The sequence below is a fragment of the Mastigoproctus giganteus genome, chromosome 12 (genome assembly GCF_048544385.1).
Source record: "Mastigoproctus giganteus isolate SK-2022 chromosome 12, ASM4854438v1, whole genome shotgun sequence".
NCBI classification, from domain to species: domain Eukaryota; kingdom Metazoa; phylum Arthropoda; class Arachnida; order Uropygi; family Thelyphonidae; genus Mastigoproctus; species Mastigoproctus giganteus.
In genome coordinates, this window is record NC_143586.1 from 18,687,515 (window position 1) to 18,708,937 (window position 21,423).

General features: G+C 35.6%; 1 protein-coding gene across 1 annotated transcript in view; it reads left to right on the plus strand.

Annotated features, from left to right (window-relative positions):
* LOC150076751 (dynein intermediate chain 3, ciliary-like) overlaps window positions 1-21,423 on the plus strand; it is a 115,092-nt gene that overhangs the window by 65,396 nt on the left and 28,273 nt on the right. Inside the window, exons 6-8 of the mRNA XM_090386639.1 lie at window positions 8,372-8,511; window positions 9,734-9,865; window positions 17,557-17,736. Coding sequence (XP_090242765.1) covers window positions 8,372-8,511; window positions 9,734-9,865; window positions 17,557-17,736 — 452 coding nt within the window. The remainder of the gene's footprint in view (window positions 1-8,371; window positions 8,512-9,733; window positions 9,866-17,556; window positions 17,737-21,423) is intronic.

Below are 21,423 nucleotides of genomic sequence, written 5' to 3' on the forward strand. Positions count from 1 at the left end.
CTTTCGCCTCAAAGATGGTACTTGTGCATATGTCCATTTTGTTATTCCCTGTCAGAGACTTGGTAATTTGGAATCTCCTCTTTTCGATTTTATCTGCTTAAAATCTCTCTACCTCATTGTGTCAAATTCATCTGTTGTCTCTGCTGTTCTCCAAACTCCACTAGTCAAATGGAACTTCCTCACTTTGCAACTTGACTTTCTCCAGTCCAACTTTCCTAACAGTGAGGTAATTTTCCTTGGTGATTTTAATGTTCATAACTCCAGCTGGCTTCCGTTTTCTAGTCACACCGACCCAGCTGGTCAAACTTCCAAGGTTTTTGGAATTACTAATAACCTTGCACAGATTGTTCATTTACCAACAAGAATACTGGACAATCCTAACCATACAGCCAAAATGCTTGATCTTTTTCTCACAAACAACCCTTCTAAGTACACAGTCGAAATCAGTGGTCCTTTAGGCACCTCAGATCACAACTTGGTGATTGTCAACTCATAAATCACAACTTGGTGTCAACTCATAAATTAATGACCTTGGTTAAACACCTCCCACCATTCCCAACACGCTCCATTCAATACCTCCTGTGGTCTTTCGTCAAAAGGATGTCAGATGGATTTTTACAAATCTAGATGCTAAGAAAGCTCCAGGTCGTGATGGTATTTCTCCGCTTGTTCTCAAAACCTGTGCTCCTGAACTTACTCCCTTTCTTTGCCACCTTTTTTCACTTTCTTATTCCAAAGGTGTTTTTCCTTCTGCTTGGAAATTTGCTCATATCCATCCAGTTCCTAAAATGGGTGACAAATCCTTCTCATCACATTACTTACACTCTTTCTAAAGTAATGGAGAAATCAATTAACTGCCAACTCTTAAACTACCTAGAATTCCATCAGTGTCAATCCACTGGTGATATTCTGGCTTATATTACCCATTTATGGACAAATTCAATGGAAAAGTTCAGTGAAACACAAGCAGTTGCTGTTGACATGTCAAAGGCTTTCGATTGTGTTTGGTATAAAGGTCTTCTAAACAAGCTTCCATCTTATGGTTTGCCAACTGTTTTTTGTAATTGGCTATCCAGTTTTCTCTCTGATCGCTCACTGAGGGTGATGGTTGCTGGCTCTCTATCTTCTAACTTCTCCACTAATGCTGGTGTCCCCCCCCAAGGTTCAGTTCTTTCCCCCACTCTTTTCCTCTTGTATATTAATGACCTTCCATTGACCGGAAATCCTATCCATAGTTTTGCCGATGATAGCACATTGCATTCCACTTTCCATCTAAGAAATCGTTCCCTGTCAATCAGCTTCAACTTCTCAAATATCCACTACTAATTCCTTAAATGCCAATCTCCAGGTAATTCTCTAGTGGGCAAAGACAACTTAGTTGATTTCAATCCTTCTAAAACTCAGTCTTGTCTTGTATCTCGCAAAAAGGATTCTTCTGCTCCTATGCTTATCTTTGGTGACACTCCAATTTCTAGGCAAAATGATATATCTCTTTTGGGGATTACCCTGACTTCTAATCTCTCTTGGCACAAGCACATTACAAATATTGCTTCCTCTGCATCTAAAAAACTTGGTTTTCTCTTTCGCTCTCGGCATTACTTTTCTTCCAAAAAGCTGTTCACTCTGTACAAATCGCAAATCTGCCTTGCCATGGAATATTGTTCTCACATCTGGGGCGATGCCCTCAAAACCTCTCCATTCTTCTAGATTCCATTCAGAAGAGGGTGGTTAGGTTAATTAATGGCTTCTCTCTAACAGAGTCTCTCCACTCGCTGTCTCATAGATATACTGTTTCTGCTGCATGCCTTTTCTACAGATACTTCCTTGGGCACCATTCTTCTGAATTGGCTTCTATAATTTCCTCTCTTTCTTTCAAAGGTCATCACGTGCTGTCACCAGCCAACATCTATTTGGTGTCCAACTTCAAACTCACAGAACCAACTTTTCATCTTCCTTGTTTATTCATTCAACTGCCGTTTTCTGGAACAACCTTCCGTCATACGTATTTCCTGAAAATTACAGTCTACAGAAGTTCAAGTGTAATGTCCACAAATATTTTCTTTCGTCTTCTCAACCTCCAACCCAAGAACAGTACTATAGGTTCTAATACCTCGTGTTCGGGGTTTTCATAACAAAAAAAAAAAAAAACCTTCTTTAGCCACAATTATGAAGGGATCCTTGATTTCGGGTTCCCCAGGGATTGGAAGTGGGCAAATGTCTCCCTAAATCACAAACAGGAAGTAATCAAAATGTGAAGTAAGTAATTACTAGTAAGCTTGTCATGCCCTTTCTAGCTAAGTGGTAAGGAGCAGGAATGCAGTAACACACACTCTTTGAGTAGACCTGTGCCCCCTGACTGCTAAACATTAGTATTAGTAATGGCCGCATGGTGCAAGAAAGCCTATGGCTTATGCTGCACCAGCCAAAAAAAAAAAAAAAAAAAAATCCGAACAAAACAATGATAAAAACAAAAAAAAAATAATAATAATAATTAATAAAAAAAAAAAAAAAAGGAAATTAAACCTATCATCCTATGCGCTTCCCTTACCCGAAAGTACTATCCAGATGACCTTTGAATTTCCTCAAACTGTCGGCTTCTACCACCCATGAAGGCAACTTATTCCCGTAATTTATAACTCGCTGGCTAAAATAAAACTTCCTGCAGTCCAATCTAAACATTTTCCCCCGTAACTGGAATTTATGATTTTTTTTTTTTTTTTTTTTTTGATTTGGTAGTTGTTGGCGCATCGGCTTCTGTGGCCATATTGCACCTCCCAAGGTTTTTGCAGTACTTCGATCCAAGCCTGAGGCGGGAATCGAACCCGCGACCTTTGGGTTGCCGGGCAGGTACTTTACCCACTCGGCTAGCCCGGTCGGCCTGGAATTTATGTCCCCTAGTTCTAGCATCATTTATAATCTTGAAAATTTCATCCTCATTCATTTTACTGATGCCTCTCAGAGCCTTAAACACCTCAATCAAATCTCCTCTAAGGTGTCTAGTTTCCAAACTCTGCAACCCACATATTCGAAGTCTTTCTTCATAACGACGCCCTTTTGCCAATCTCACCAAGCGAGTTACCCGTCTTTGCACCCTTTCAAGAAGCTCGATGTCTTTCTTTAAGTGCGGTCTCCATACTTGAACACAGTATTCCAAGTGTGGTCTAACATAAGCCTTATATAATGGGATTATCACGTCCCTATCTCTACTTGCAAAAGTTCGATAGATCATCGATAGGACACCATGGGCCTTCCTTGCAACCTGTTTACAATACTCAGAGAATTTCATGTCTGACCATATCGTAACACCCAAGTCCCTTTCCTCCAGTACTGGGTTTAGTTGAACTCCACCAAGTGAATAAGTTATTTTGGGATTACTGTTTCCCAGGTGTAATACCTTACACTTTGTTGGATTAAAGCATAGCTGCCATTTTTCTGACCATTCCTGAAGTCTATCTAGGTCTCTCTGAAGAAGCTCAGCTTGACAGTGATCATTAACTACTCTACCAATTTTAACATCATCTGCAAATTTAGACATCACACCCTCTATCCCTTCATCAATGTCGTTTATGAAAATTAAAAACAACAGTGGTCCTAATACTGATCCTTGGGGAACCCCACTTCTTACATCAACCCAATCTCAGGAATAGCCATTTATCACAACCCTCTGCCTCCTGCCCTGAAGCCATCCTTCTATCCATCTAAGGATTTTCCCAGTGATTCCAACCTGATCCAGCTTATAAAGCAACCGCTCATGTGGGACTGAGTCAAAAGCTTTGCTGAAATCTAAATAAACAATGTCGAAATTATTCCCTAAATCCAGCTCTTGAGTGACCCTTTCAAATAAGGGTCACTCAATAAGGATCTACCCTGTCCTTCCTAAATACATTATACAAGCGATATGGTCGATCTGCCAACCCGCACTGGACCAGTGCAGCAAATTATGGTCCATTTCACTCACCATGAATTGTCGAGGAGGCTTCCATCCTGTAGTAGATTGATAATGGCTGCTGCTTACTGTTTTTTACTCTCGACATTTGACTTAATGTTTAACTTTGCGATGATATAAAGGTTGGCTGGATAGTAAATGACAGTAACCATGTCTGCTATTACAACAAAGTCTAGAAAAATTAGGCAGATTGGCTGAAAAGTGTAAATTGTAGTTTCACATTGAGAAATGGAAAGTACTGCATATAGATAGCAGTAATCCCAGATTAATATAACAGTCTGGTACCACACTCAGTGTGATAGTGGAGAATGAAAAAGACCTGGGGGGTTAAGTACGTAATCATTCAGTCAGGGATAAAGTTCTCTGAACAGTGCAGAGGTGTGTTGTTAGGATAGCGCATGGGGTTTTGTCAGTGGTATACAGGAATTTAGCCAGTGGGGAGATTAGGATTGTAATTATTCCACTGCATAAGACAATAACTGGGTCACATCTTGAGTACTAGAAACTCATTTTAGGAAGGATGCAGAGAAGAGTAACAAGTTTAGTGAGGGAAGAAACGAAAGACTTCACTTCTGCTGGATGGTTAATGCTGGATACTAGGTACCTGCAAGGAGATCTGACTGAGGTGTTTAAGGTTTTGAATAAATTGTATAAGCCAAATGTTGATGGCACTCTTGCTCGGACTACACGTGTGAGAGAGGGAATAAATTCAAACCTAGGAAGGATGGCTGTAGGATAGATATGGAGAAATTTGCTTTTAGCCACAGGGTAGTCGATTGTTGGAACAAACTTCCCATCTGGTGTTGTGAAAATGGGTAGGGTAGTTTGAATAAATTTAAGGAAGAACTGGGCAAATTATTAGAGGGGATGGACAGATGAGGTGGGTAGTTTCTCTTTGGTTAATGCTGTATAAGCTTGCTTTCTTGTAGTATTTGCCACTATTAATACTAATACTATTTATTTACTCGAAGTTGCATCATATTATGCAAGAAAGTTATACAATACAATATAAGAATAATGAAAATTTTCTTCAAGTAATTATTATTTAATTTAATTACATAAGCTTAACTTGAAAAAGGATGGATAGATGTGCTAAAATTTTCTTTCAGATAGAGAATAATTGTTGTTGGAATAAACTTCTATCAGTACTTGTCATGCGGATAGTTTGAATAAATTTAAGGAAGAATTAGACAAATTATTAGAGGGGATGGACAGATGAGATGAGTAGGGTTTTTTTTTTTTTTTTGGCTGATGCTGTATAAGCTTGCTTCCTTGCATCATTTGCCTCTATTAATACTACTAATACTAAGAATTATTACTTGCACCTCTGCCTGTGGCTATGTAGAGATAATAGTGTGCATAATATTTTAGTATTCCTGTTAAATTCTAAATTAATATTTTGTTTTAAATTCAAATTTCCGTTTTTAGTGTAATAGTGATTGTCTGATGATTTTTGATCACTCTATTTCTAATTTGGTTAACTCATAAATAATATGTGGCGTGTATACTATATACAATACATACAGCCACTCCCCGACTTATGTAAGGGTTGCATTCTGCGGAACTCTTCATAAGTCGAATTTTACGTAAGTCAGAATTTCCCCCATGTTTGTGCTCGCCGAATTGATTGAATCAAAAAAGATTTGTTCGACAAACATGTAAATAGAATTATCTATTGTATTTCATTTTTTATCTCATGCACAGTAAAAATTACAAAAGCGTGCAATTTAAAAAATTTCAAAATTATAAAATTACAAAAAAAAGAGAGGAGACAGGCATATAAAACTTACTTAAAAAATTTAAGTAAGTTTTACCTCACAAGCATCGTTGCCAGAATCAACATCTTCAGCTGATAAGTACGCTGCTGTGTGAGATTTAGAAGTGGTTGGCCGCTCAACCTTACAAAAGAACATATTAATGGACGACTAGACGATGACTTTTTCTTTTCATCGTAGATTTCTTTGTAGCAAGCAAGCATATCATTCACCCCTCTGTTAACTTTTAAGAATTGTTTGCTGTCAGGATCCATCTTCTCAAACCTTGCCATTGCTGATGCAATTTCACGAAATACCATTGTCATCTCTCTGGTGATGAAGCATCTCGGCTCCTCATTTGTTTCATCTTGAGCTTTGTCAGCATTTTCTTCTTTCACTATCGCTGCCTGCAAGTCAATAAGTTCTTTGTTAGATAACTCCTCTTCTTCCTCTATTAACTCCTCCACATCTTTGGCATCAACCTCCAACTGAAGTAGCCCTGCAAACTTATCTGTAACCTCTTCATATGATTCATCTTTTTCAAATCCTTCGAAACCTTTTACATGCCATGGGCAAAATTTCTTTCATGTACCATTTAAACAACTTTTAGTAATTTCCGCCCAGGCCTTATTAATGTTTAAGATGACATGGTAAATATTGTAAGATTTCCAAAAGTCTCTTAACGTAAAATTTTTCTCACCATCTACTGCAAACAATGCCTGAACAAATGTTGTATGTAAATAGTGTGCTTTTAAATTCAAATTTACACCCAGATCCATAGGTTGGATGAGTGAAGTTGTGGTTGGCCGTAGAAATATGACTCTCACGTTCAAATTGAAATTATCTAGATGAGTAAGATGTCCAGGAGCATTATCTAATAGAAGCAAAATCTTGAAAGGAACATCGTTGTCTTTGCAATATTTTTCAACCTCAGGAATGAAGCAGCATTTATATCAATCCTCAAAGCGAGATTTTTTATCCATGCTCTCTGGTTCGATTGGAAATACATGGGTAGGGTGGCTTTATTGATGCCCTTAAATGCATGAGGATTTCCAGAATGATACACAAGCAGTGATTTTAATCTGTAATCTCCAATGGCTGTCTTCCGCTGCATTAGCCCCAAGCAAGAGCGTGGCCCTATATTTTGAAGCCTTGAAACCTGGCATTGTCTTTTCCTCTTTGGCAATGTACGTTTGATCCGGCATTTTTTCCAATACAGAGCAGTCTCGTCAACGTTAAAAATTTGCTGCGTTGAATAGCCGCCTTTGTCAATAATTTTTTTCAGTACATCACAAAATTTCTCTGCAGCTGCAAAATCAGCACTGGCAACTTCACCACATACTTTAACGTGGAAAATAGCACAATGCTTGAATCTATTAAACCTCCCATTGCTTGCCATGAACTTGGCTTGGGGTTCACCTTACTTATCCTTAATATATTCATAAATACTTCTTGCCTTTGCTTGAATGGCCATTGGACTTAGGGGCACTTGTTTCTGAATCTGATTTTACATCCATATTATTAATAGCTGTTCCATCTTCGATATAGCACCTGAACGCTGTTTTGTGATCACTGTTGATCTTAAGTGTGTTGATCCTTTGACATGTTCTTTTATATGCGCACTGTCCTTTAAAATAGTATTCACTGTTGAAGCAGACAGACTTAATTCCCTTGCAATAGATGACAAACTTTGTCCTGCTTTGTACTTCTTAATTAATCATCTTCATTTCTAAATCAATTTTGTTTTGTTTCCTGGCACCATATAGTAAATAGGAATGAAGAGAAGTTTCTGAAAATTTGATTTTTATTTGATTGAAGATTTCAGTGAAGGGGAACGCATTTCACCATGATAACGTAAAAATCCACACAATTGCAGTTATCAGTATTATCGCAAATGCAATAAGATCGAGTTTACTATCCATTTATAATTAGATACACTAACAGAAAAGCCTAATAAACTGGAAAGTGCAAATTGTTTTTGTTTTATGGTCGTGACCTCCATAAACGTGCTTTAGAAAAATATCACAAAGGCGTTCAAAATTTATCCTTATAACAGGAACATATGATAACGAAGAAAGTGTAGTGCAATTTCCATTATAAATATGACCTTTTAGAGAGATAAATAGCTTAGTAATATAGCAAAATTTTCAACTTCCAATGATTTGGAACAAATTACAAAAAAAAAAACAATATGTTATTGGGTTCACAATACCTCCATTTATCCCTCCAGATGCAAAATACATTTCCATATTTTATTTTCAGTTTGCGCTGGCCGGCAAAAACTTACGTAAAGTTGAATTTGCGTAAGTCGAGTATTACATAAGTTGGGGAGTTCCTGTACATACATATATATCAGGAAGAGTTGAATGTCGATTCAAGCATGATAGAGTCACTGGACAATAAGATATAATGCAATAATAATTGCATTTGCATTGTGTTGTAATGTTAGCATACAACACAAAATGTTATAATTATTTTCAGATTTTTTAAAAATTATTATGATTATTTTGTTCTGTACTGTGAATTAATATTCACAGTCTCCTTTGTGATAAAAATACATAAAAACAGTTTTATCCTTTATGAATCAGTAAAATTATTATTAGGATATACTGTATTCTATATTTTTACATACTGTGAATGCGCATTTTAATATTATTGTTTTTGTTTTTAGCTTTATGGGATACCAGGAAAGGCACATCACCAATAGATATGACACCTGTGGAAGTAAGTCACAGGGATATTGTGTATGATGTCCAATGGCTGTCTTCCAAGTCTGCAACAGAATGTTTTTCTGCTTCATCTGACTCTCAGGTATTGTTACAAAATAATAATAATAAAAAGAATATTTTGTATCAAATGCTTTAAATCTTGACAAACTAATGACTATTAAATAGCAAAAACTTTATACGTACAATGGCTTCTCAGTAACCTGAAGTAAATGAACCAGAGCCAACTTCGATTTTACAGAATGATAACAAACGAAAGAAGAAGAAGAAATTAAAAGAAGTGTAATTAATAAAAAAAATACTCAAAACAAGCAGAAAAATACATATTTTACTGTTACTTTAGCTATATATCAAGTTATATGATTAAAATAGTTTTAAAAAAATTTTTAACTGATGTTTAAACAGTTTTCAGTATTTTCATATTTTCTTCTCACACAGAAGACTCACTAGCCATCTGATGCACTATGACAGAATCGTTATTCACTACGCCTCTGGAGTTTGAGTTACTTCTCAGATGGACAGATGAAATTAGTATTAGTAAAGGCCAAAAGATGTAAGGAAGCTTGGCATTTGCTTTATTAGCAAGGGAAAAAAATTGTTATCTATACAACCTGTATACCTCTTATGCTCTTCCTACTGCCAGAATGTACTTTAAATGTGGCCTCTGGCCCTGAACACAATATTTCAAATGTGATCTTACCATTGACTTATATAATAGAACTATAACTTCCTTGTTCCTTTGATGCAAATCATTGATAAGATACTGTGCACCTTCTTAAGTTGCATAATGATAAACATTTTAACCTGTTGATTTATTATTTTTTTCTCTTTAGTTGCTTTCTGTCTCTGGGAAATGTTAAATGTGTACCTATTTTTATTACTATTTTACAAATCCTACTAGAGGAAATTTTATTAAGCATTATCCTAGTAAAGCAGGTAGTAATATAATTTGTTTAATTTTTCCATGCTACTCATCAATAGGTTTGTTTTATTTATTTAATGTATTTGTCAGTGACAGATTGTTCCTTCACATTAACTCTTTTTTTTTTTTTTTTTTTTTTTTTTTTTGGTTAGTTGTTGGCACATCAGCTTCTGTGGCCATAATGCACTTCCCAAAGTTTTTACATTTACTGTGATCCGAACCCGCGACCTTTGGGTTGCCAGGCAGGCACTTTACCTACCCAGCTAGCCCGGTCGGCACATTAACTGTCATCCAGCAGTTAATAATTATTAATTAGTTACTAATAATAATGCCAAGAAATTAATAACAATAATATACTAAAATAGTGATATACTATCATTTACAGGTGCTCTGGTGGGATATCAGGAAATTGATTGAACCAATAGATTGTCTTATTCTAGATCCAAGCAAAACTACTGATTGTCCAACCTTAGATCAAGTGTATGGAGCCACGTGCCTAGAGTTCGAACCAAGCATGGTACCTTCTGTTTTGAATACTAATTACATTTAAACTTTATTGTAATAGATCTTAAAATTCTATGGTTTGTTCTGTTTATTTCTAACCAATGCTATGCTCCTTTTATACAATGCATGCTGTAGCTTCATCCTCATCCCCATAAAGTAAAGTGAATTACATTTATACTTGCCAGATTTATTTTAAAAAAAGTTCCATTTAGGAGGTCATAGTAAAGATTTAAAATATTGTAATAGATGTGCTATTTTTTAATGTTTGTTGCTCTCACTGGTTTTTTTTTTTTTTTTTTTTTTTGTCTCTTTGGTGTTGTTTTCTTCTAAATAGGATTAGGTTCATTTATGCACCCTTTTTATGCAATTGTCATATGATTTTCTCTTTTATTTATGTTTTACTTATGTTTCATCATGTGATAAATGTGATGTATTATTAGTCCACTAATTGTGGGAGTGTACATGCATAAGAATACTGCTTCATTGTCATTTGAATTTTGGCATACAACAAGGCATTGTTCATAACACAAGACTGAAAGCTAATAAAATACATGTTCTACTACTGTCTTCAAAAATAAGTTTAACATTAAAATTATATTGAATACTTTCACTTAATATTTAGTCATTTTCCTTCAGAAATGCATATTATGGTCCTTCTTCAGTGAGTTTTCTTTAAAATAGCCATCCCATTATAGGGGGTTATTTTAAAGAAAAATCTGCTTACGTTATGATTTAAAAACATGACATTGATAAAAGAGATACAATTTGCATTTAGTTTGTCTGTAGCACAGAGCGGTTTGTCAGTATTTTTTTTATTTTAGAAACTAAACCATTGTAATACTTGAGACATTGTTTACAACCTTGTTGCTACAGTTTTACAGCCTGCAGCCATTGCTACAGGTAATTCTTCCTTCTCAGCTAGTTCAAATACTAGCTGAGATGCTATTTGATTATTGTCCAATCTACATATCTTGAAGTATTCTTTCATGATTCAACTGCAGGCACCATAATAATTTTTCTTCTTTATTTCTTATTTCCTTCTGAAATGCATATTTCCATATGTATTTCTTGAAGAAACTAAGTTCAACAAGAGTAGGTTTCTTCTGAAGACCTATATTCTGAATAGCCACTTTATTAGGTGCACCTATTGAATTAATGAATAGGATCCCTTTAACCCTCAGAACAACCTTGTTTTCTCATGGTCTAAATTCAACTAGGCATCTGAAATGTTCCACAGGGAGGATAGTCCATGTTAGCTTAGTTGCTTCCCATAGTTTTTGCAAGTTAGATGGTCATGGATCTCTAGTCAGAAGAGCTCATCTCACTTTATTTCATTGGGGCTCAATTTGATTGAGATATGGTGAACGGGGAGGCCATTGCAGTAGGCCGAATTCACTTGTATTTTTGGCCTCTCTCGTATTCTGATCAATGGATTGCTGTTGGCTGGATGTTATTGGATTATTGTCCAATCTGAATACACCAGTGACAGTGTTGTACATGAAAATTCCAGCACTGTTTCAGTTTCCAAAATATTCATACTGGTGCACCCCTCACACCAACTGTCATACCACATTGAATCTTTCATCTTGCCAATTTTCTCACTAAATCACACACAACATTCTTACATATCTGCCTACCTGCTTTATATTTTATAGTACAAACATGTGATGCTGTTACTGAATGAATGCTCTTTATCATGAAAAGTATAGGTGTGGCTAATAAATTGGCGTGTTTAGTATATGAGCACTCATATTGCACACACCTTTTGACAATGCAAGATTTATGAATTAAAATGTACACAGTCCAAAACTGACATTCATCATTTTAACACTCGCAAAGTATGCTTGCCTTGTTGCTTTGTTAATGGCATGTTCTGCTTGTCTATGTTTTAGCATGTTCTCAGTGGAGTGAGGACTCTCACTTTCCACAAAATATAAATGCTGCTTATTTGTATGTAGCATTTATTAGCATAACATTGGAACAGCTCGTAACCTCATAATATGAGCATTGCTTTTAAACAAACTACTTTTCTTTTACTTTTTTTTTTTTCTGTTCTGTACAGAATTTTTACACCTACATACAGGGAATGCATGAAATAATGGAAACACCTGATATGAAAGTAGTAGTTTTTGTAATGGCTGTGTGATGTATTTATGAATGTGCAGTGATTTTTTTTTTTTTTTTTTTGCATTTTACAGGTAGTACTGTGAAAGAAAGATTATAAAAACTCAGGTTTATTTCGAGGTGATATAAAATAATACATGAAGAAAATGACCTACCTGTTGGAATGCTAAAAGTCAAATTGTTGATGCACACTTAGCAGGCGCATCAGTGACTAACACTGCTGATTTGTGTAATATCCAGAGCAATTCTGTCAATGTGATCAGTGCACTCAACAAATATGGAAAAACAAAATCTGATAGGATGAATTGTGACAGAAAATCAAAGCTAACTGAAAGACTGTTGGACAATGAACAGGATTGTAGCCTGAAAAGATAATATTACTGCCCCAAAAATAACTGCAGAAGTTAATATGAGTCTCAGTAATCCAATTCTAGCAAAACAGTTTGGGGAAGACTTCATAATAAAGCTAAAATTTATGGCTTCTATTTCCAAGCCACTCATTATTGATGGTAATGCTAGAAAGAGGATGCAGTGGTGTAAGGAGTGCAAAAACTGGACACTTGATAATTTGAAACATGTTATGATTCACACTTTTTCCAACATCACAGAGAGTTTACGTTTGGTGAATGCCAAAGAAAGCACATCATCCTAACTGTCTTGCGCAAACCATCAAACATAGAGGAAGATTGACAATGGTTTGGGAATGTGGGGTTATCATTAGATCCTATCATCACCCTGAATAGTCAAATTACTGCCACTTATTACCTTGATATTCTGAGTGACCAGGTTCATCCTGTGGTGCAAACATTGTTTCTCATAAACGTTGCAATATTTCAAGATGATAACACACGCACATACACACACACACATCCAATCTTTGTTTCAGGAGCATGAAACTGTGGCTAAGCATCTCCCATGGCTTGCACAATTACCAGACCTAAATGCTGTTGGGCATGTTTGGAGAGGAGAGTGAGAAGCAGATTTCATCACTCAAGTGCTTGAAACATTTCTACACGAAGAATGGTCCAATATTCCTCTTAAAGCAGTTTAAGATTTATTTTAATCTATTCCACATAGAACACAATCAATTTTGAAAGCAAAAATGGCCCAATACCACATTATTCCATACTGTTTCATAAGTGTTTCCATTATTTTTCCAGCCCCTGTATGTGTCTCTAACTCATGCATATAAAGTATTTTTGTAGTTCCAAAAGGTTTCTGTGTGTTTGATATTTCTGTTTCATTTTGATTCACATATTTGATGTAATAGTATGGTATTTCTTTTTGAAGTTATTAAATTCTCTGGTGAACATTCAGTTACAATTTTTGTGGCAGATCTTGGAGTATTGCTTTGTTTTGGTTATTGTATGGCATGAACTCCATATTTTTTCCAAAATAGATCATAAAATAGGTATTATTTTATATTCTACGGAAGTTTTTAAGTGTTTCTTACATCAAACTTAATGTATTATAAGTAACTAGATGTACCCGGCATAACATATGCCATCTTTCTGATTATGGCGTAAATAGTTTAATCTAGATCCTTCAGTCTTCACCATTCTTATTTATGGTGATATAATTCTACTGCAGTCACCTGTGGGATATATGCATATGTCTCTATTTGCAGGTGGTTCCCCATCTTCTCCAACAAATATTGCAGCAACCTCTGTTTTGGATGTAGGTGCATTATACTGTCTCTTAAACATCTCATCCATTTATTGCATTACTTCGGCCATACACCCTTGGCTTGATTGTTTTTCAAGCCTTTTTGTTGTTGCTTCAGCAGAATCGAAAATATAAAGTTGTCTATATCCTGGCTTATTTGCCTCGTTTGGATATAGTGGTGAGACCAAATGGTAAATCTGGCCATGTATTCTAAAACAGTATGAACCATTTCCAGGCGGTGATTTAATCTTTGCGCCCATTGATGCAAATGCCATTGCTGAGTTGTACTCTCGTATATGTTCTCTGTAGTTATTTGCTTCACATGTATCCCCTGTAAGCAGCTCTCATAATAGAGTAGGTGTCTCAGACAGTAGGTCAAGTGAAACCTTTCCATCGTGACAGCATTTAGTGTATTTATTCGATGTGTTTAACTCATGTCCCCAATATCTTGCATTGCAATACTCACAGTTGTAACACATATTTCCCATGTCATGCTCTTCCACATTAATTACAGCTTGTTGATTATTCGCATCTGATACTTCTATTTGATTAGTCCTATGCTGAAACGGCATAGCCCATCTTCTCATTTCTAATCTTGCTCCTCTTTCTTCAATGTTTTCTGTCCATCTTCATAGTCATAGAGTCTCATTTCGGTCTCTTAGTCTATTAGATCTCTCCTCTAATGTTTCATTAGCATTTCTTCTACATTTTCTCAAAGTTCTTACATACTGTTCAGCCATTTTTACACTTTCTTCACTCCAAAAACTTTAGTACAAAAATTAATAAAGAATGCCCAGTATGATGGTCATGTGAGGTGAACTGTGTGAACAGGTTCTGGCAACAATTAGCAGTTGGAAAATTTGGGCAGCATACCTAAGTGTTTTATATATACAGGGTGTCTCAAAAATATTGGTACAAATGTTTAGGGGAGGTAGGTAACATCTAAAGGAATGTGAATTGCATAGGAACCCATAACCGGAAATGTCACGGGAAAGTAGTAGCAGAGGCACAAGAAGCAGAAATGACACAAGACAGTAATTAGTGGCAAACATTTATTTGACATGATATTAACAATAGAGTACAAGATGGATGCATTTCATGATGTTACAACAGATGCTCGAAGGTTCCACCATGAGACGTGATGCATGCATGACACCGACGCAGCATGGATTGGCGGACACGGTCGAACACACCTGGAGTTTCTTTGACAGTAGCAGCAGCGCAGACGAGTCTCACCACGAGATCCATTTCCGTCTCCACAGGCAATTCATACATGATAGATTTGAGGGCCCCCACAGAAAGAAATCAAGGCTCGATAAATCAGGTGAGCGTGGGGGCCAGGCAACGGGTCCACCACAGCCAATCCATCGACGCCCAAAATGCCTGTTCAAATGGTCATGAACACACCTTCCATATTGGGCAGGTGCCCCATCATATCGAAACCAAATGTTCCGTCTCACATTTGCTGGAACATCGTCAAGTAACACTGGTAGAACTTGTTCAAGAAAGATCTGATATTTAGCGGAGTTCATGCGGGATGGTAACAGGTATGGGCCGACTAAGCAGTCACCGACCATACCTGCCCACACATTTATTGCGAAGCGATGTTGTGCCACATGTGTACGCCACATGGGGCACAACATCGCTTCGCAATAAATGTGCGGGCACAACAACAACCCACACGGTGTACGCCACATGGGGGTGTACACCGTGTGGGTTGTCGTGAGCCGGCACATGAGCATTGTGCTGATTGAACAAGCCTCATCCGTGAACAAAACATAGGCTGGAAAATTCAAGTGTTGTTGAACACTTTCTTGGAGAAACCACTGCGCAAAAGCCGCATGTGCAGGATGATCTTGGGGGAGCAGTAACTGAACCCTTTGGAGATGAAAGGGGTGTAAGGAATCGTCGTGCCAGACACGCTGTACACTGCAACAAGACACTCCTAAGGCAGAGGCAACGGCATGTGTGCTGGTAGTAGGATTATTCTGGATGGCAGTCAATACACTTTCTTCCATGGCGGTCGAACATGGTCTGCCCCCACTACTCCTGTTACCTCTAAATGACCCATAATCGCACAAATTTTGATGCACACGCGCAAACAAACGGTGGTCCGGTACATATCTCTCTGGGAAGCGTTCTCCATAAATTCGTTGAGCGGCTCGTCCATTACCCCCTGCTAATCCATACACTAGGTGCATGTCTGCCAGATCACAGTTCGTATATTTATGCATGCTCTTCGTGCGGCGACTACTGTTGGAATGAATAAACAAGAAATTTTCCCTCTCGCGAACTGATGAACAGCGCCGTCTACCGACTTACGGTGACGTTTCCGGTTATGGGTTCCTATGCGATTCACATTCCTTTAGATGTTACTTACCTCCCCTAAACGTTTGTACCAATATTTTTGAGACACCCTGTATAGATATAAATGGTATATATATATATATATATATATATATATATATATTTTACATATTTCTGTTTTGTGGAGGACTGCTTACAATTTTTAGTTCATTGTCCCTATATCTGCGTTTTTTACGTCTGAGTTGAATCGGAACTACACAGTACAATTTCCTATAAATGTTCATATAAATTCTTATCATGTCTAAGTGATTAAATATTATTTGTTCATGGCTTTATTTTAGTTATTTTGTACAGGGTTTGATCAAAACATTCTAAGACTATTATTAAAATAGTGTTATACATATAGTGACAAATTGATGAGTAAATGTAAAAGGAAAAACAGAGCAGAAATCCTCTAAATATTAAGAATTGCATTTGGTGATGCTTGTTTAAGTAAAGTTCTTGTTTATCAGTAGATGAAACATTTCCAAAATGGCCAAGAATCTGTTGAAGATGACCAATATTCGGTTCAGCTTTTGACTTCAAGTAGTGATGAAATGGTTGCTAAATGTATGAAAAAAAAAAATTTGTCTTCATTAGTGGTTAAGCATTGGAAAAATTTCTGATAAACTGGGAATCTCCTTTCAATCATGTCAGGTGATTTTGAATGAAAATATTGGCATGCATGCATCAAGTATCAGCAAAATTTGTTCCAAGATTGTTGAATGATAACCAGGTTTGCCAATGAGAACTGTGAGACAGCTGAAAAGTAGGGTGGAAATGAACCCCTTAATTTCATCAGTTGCATTATTATGAATGATAAAATATAGGTGTAATGCTGTGAATCGAAAATTCCATTAATCTCAGTGGAAATCGCCAAACTTGTTCAATCCAAAAACATTATGGTAAGTCTACTGAAATGCGAGAACAGTGTTGCTTGTTTTTTTTTTTTTTTTTAACATTTAGGGCATCATTCATTGTGAATTTGTTCAGTGGTCAGTCAGTAAACCGTACCAGTTGAAGGGAAAAAGTTAGGAGAAAACATCACCTGAAAATGGTGGCTGTTCCTGCACCCTGACATTGCTCCCAAACACGGTGCACCCTCTTTATTCAAGAATTTTTGGTCCAAAAAATCATTTTTATAGTCCACACTCCATATTCACTTGACCTTGCACCATGTGATTTTTTTTTTTTTCTTTCTCAAACTCAAAATGAACTGGGAGGATGAAGAATTGACAACATTCCAACCATTCAATAGAATACAACAGTAGAACCCAACCAAATTACTTATATAAAGACTTCTATTGATGCTTCCAGAAGTGGCAGGAACATTGGGACACTTGCATATCATCAGGGAAAAAATACTTTGAATGCAGCCATTTATAAAAATGTTACATGTGCCCTAATTTTTTTTATAAAAGTAAAGCCTTAACTTTTTGATCAGACTTCATATCTACACTTCCCATAAGAAGAACCATTTGCAAATAGTGATTGCTCAGGTTAGCTCAGGTTACAACATTAGTATTAGGAATAAATTATAAGTTTACAATGGTTTCATTTCTATTCTAGCCTAATAAATTTCTGATTGGAACCGAACAAGGAGTAGTCTTATCATGTAACAGAAAAGCAAAAACTCCACAAGAAAAGATAGTAGCTCTCTATGAAGGACATCAGAGTTCCGTCTACACTGTTAAAAGGAATCCTTTTTTTCTCAAGTACTTTCTTACTGTTGGTGCTTGGGTTGCAAGGGTAAGAGTTATTTAGATAATTTTGACCATTGTACTAGGAATAAAGAATTATTATATAATACATTTCCCTAAAAAAATATTACAGTGTCAAACATCCTGATGTGTGAACACCTCCTGTTGAATCTGAATGAAAGCTTGTTGCTTAATAACATAAGGAAATGACCATACCTATAATCAGAGCTGCATAGTCTCACTTTTGTCATTAATGCTTTGCAGTGGGAAAAACAGGTGATGTCAACAAGTTCATGAGAAGAGGAATGATTGTCAATGCTCATGCAGAGTGAGTATTGCTAATTGCAACAACTTATATGACACATTAATAATGCAGATCATCAATGGTTAATAATCAGCAGCTATTAACTGTAAAAATCCACAGTGACATGGCATCTCCCATAATGTAAATAATGATCAGAAATCAACAGATAAAATAAGAGGTTTTCAAAGTTCTGCAGGTAGTAAGAACTAACTTTTTCTCTTTCTTTGCTCTGTTCTTGCAGAATAGGCATCTGTGTTTACTATGCCATCATGAATGATGAAAGTGATAAGTGGAGCAGTGAAAATATGTGGTATTGTGCAAGCAATACCACATATTTTGAACAGCACGAACATTTGTATCCAAAAAAAAAAATGTAGACGTGTTTTGTGGTATTTGGCATAGATGTGTGTATGTACAGGACATGCAAAAAGCCATGCAAACCAAAATCATGCCTCTATATTGTATCATATTTTTTAATATCATCTGCTTGCAATGACACAGCTATGCTTGTAGGACACTGTCATTGCTGGATCCAATTTCCTGTGTTGAGAAAAATGCATTTTCACATGGCCACATCAGGCTTCACAAAACACATTGCTTCCTACCATTCCAAGTGACTAAATTTGTGTAGAAACTGATATTGATCCTCAACATTTTGAACAGGACCAAAATTATAGAAAAATTGTACCCGAGCAATATATGATAAATTCCTCAATGGTGATTGACTTCACTACCAGCAATCAGTTCACTTCAACTAAAATTTCTTCTACCTTATTAGGCCTGATAAATGTTTGCCTCTTCACTCATAGTTATGCTATAGGTTTGCTATAATTTGATAGCTCACATCCACCCTGGTTGTGTTACTTACTTTTTGCTTCAGCACTTTTTCCTCTCATTTAGAATATGAGAAGAATGTGAAAGAAAAATGCCAGAAGTATATCATATTATATACTTCTGACATTCCCAAAAATTTGATGTATGAATGTAAATGCAAGATACACTGTAAACCAGATATAATGTGGGTGATAGGATCCAAAATTTTGGACCACATTATTGGTTCTGCATTGTATCGAATTTACATATTTGAACACAAAACTTACCGTTTGAACATTAGAAACCTAAATGACTTAACTACAAATAATGTACATTACATGTCAATGAGTGAAAATAGATAAAAAGTAATTGTATTTATATATATATATATATATATATATATATTTTTTTTTTTTTTTTTTTTTTTTTTTGACACTGTAAGTAAAGATTTTACTAAAATTTCCCATTTTACCTTGGTTTCATTTAAAGCCAAAGTAAAATGGGACAATTTATATGGAGTTATTTAACTGCATATAAATTGTTCCATTTTTATCATAAATTGTTCAACTGATGGGTGTGACTGGTCAAGTTCTTATTATTTTTGAAATTAATTTAACTGAGTTTGATTGTACTTAATTGTTAATGTAATGATGATGGTTCATAATGAGTGATGATATGCAATTTTGAAATGATGTAACAAGATAAAATGGCACAATTTATATGGAGATATTTTAAATTATTTAATTTTGACATTATATCTAAGTTCTTTCAAGGTTACTTTAACCGAGTTTGACTACCTAAATGTGAATGAATATAGATAATTTTGAAATGAAGTTACAACCAAAATAATTTTACAACTGGCTTACTTTTGACATTATTGCCAAGATTCATTATTTCCAAGCAACTTTAAATGAGTTTTACTGCATGTGAATTAAGCATCAACAGATGCAAACAGTTTAACAGTTATTATTGTGTGTTCATTTTGGCAGGTTTATTTTATCACTCACTTTATGCTGGTTATTTTGGCAAGAGACCAGAATGCTCAATTACCATTAGGACAAGAAGCAAGTTTCTACTTTTAACCTGTTCAGAATCAAATTTGTAGTGATTAATAGCTGATTTGCAATTGTAGCAAGCTTTGGTGTAGGCAGAAAATGAAGCTGGATATTTGAATATTGTGATATTGTAGCATATCACAATCCAGTTGTGATATGCTACATTCTTACTTTGAACAGCCTTAGCACATTTTTTGGAAAACCAAGGTTTAGGTAAAGGATGGGATTTTAGGAAGGAATGCAGAATAAAGGATTTCATCCCTGTTGGAATAATTTAACAGACACAATTTTCGTCCAAAAACAGTGGGATCAGAAGATTTAAGGTCATAATCCAGCCAAGTAAAAGAAGAATACAAATTGTGCAGATCATCCCATTTTGTATTCTTGTAATTCCAACCATAACGCCAGCCAAGTCCATTAACTGGAAAACTGAAGCCAGCTGGAGTTGTGAATGTTTAACATTACCGAGGAAATTTTCCTCACAGTTAGGAAAGTTAGACTGGAGAAAGTCAAGTTTCAAAGAAAGAAAGTCAGAAATTTCTGAGGGATTAATGGAATAGGGAGAATGGTAGAGAGATTTTAAGCCAGAGGAAATTTCAAATTAGGAAGTCTCTTACAAGGAATATTACAGCTCACTTATGCACATGTACCACTTTTGAAGCAAAAGCAGTCATAAAGTGAATAGTTAGGACAACTAAGATGAGTAGTGGTTGAGGCATCTGATAATTGTAATGCTGTCATAAAAAGTAAGTGGGGGCTTAGCAGATTGTTGGTAGAAATGGATATTGAGAGTGGAACTAAGACCATGTATATTTGTGAAATGAATGAGGAAGCTTTTGGGTGGTTTAGCCCTTTTTTGCAGATAAATTTGTTCTGTGAGTTTAACTATTCATTTTGCATTCGTTACTTAAAAGTAGAAGTACACGAAGGGCAAACATGCTGTTTGAATTAATAGATTTGTAAGATTTTTGATGAGTATTTAAAAGCAAGGTATATTGTACTTCATAACAGTCCTACAGTTAAGAAAACCTGAAGTGATGCAATTAATAAAATTTATTAATACAATTAATAAAAGCCTAAAATACTTTGATTTACCTGTTAATTAAAACAGGTTTTAGCAAAAGCTGTTTGCATATTACATTACAATCCCTGTTAGTTAAAATTAGTATAGCTTTCAACATCACGAAAACTCATTGACAATTTAGATCAAAACACAGCTAAACTGTTAAATTAAGTTCAATTGACGAACAAGGAATTAAATTTAATTATATCAGTCTCTGCCATCAATCATGGTTATATCTTTATTGTAATCCTTTTTTTTTTTTAGGATAAAAAAAATTACTATAAAGAAATTACTGAAAAAAATATTACGGCATCACTCAGACTGGCTGCTTTTTTTTTTTTTTTTTTTGTTGGATGGTGGAAAAAGAATTTCAAAATTTGTGGTCTCTCTGCACTCTGATATAAATATGGAGCTGTGTTTATATGAAAAAAAAAAAAAAAAAAAAAAGCACTTAAGTAGAGCATAAAGAGTGCAGTACTGGTCTTTTTTTTTTTTTTTTTT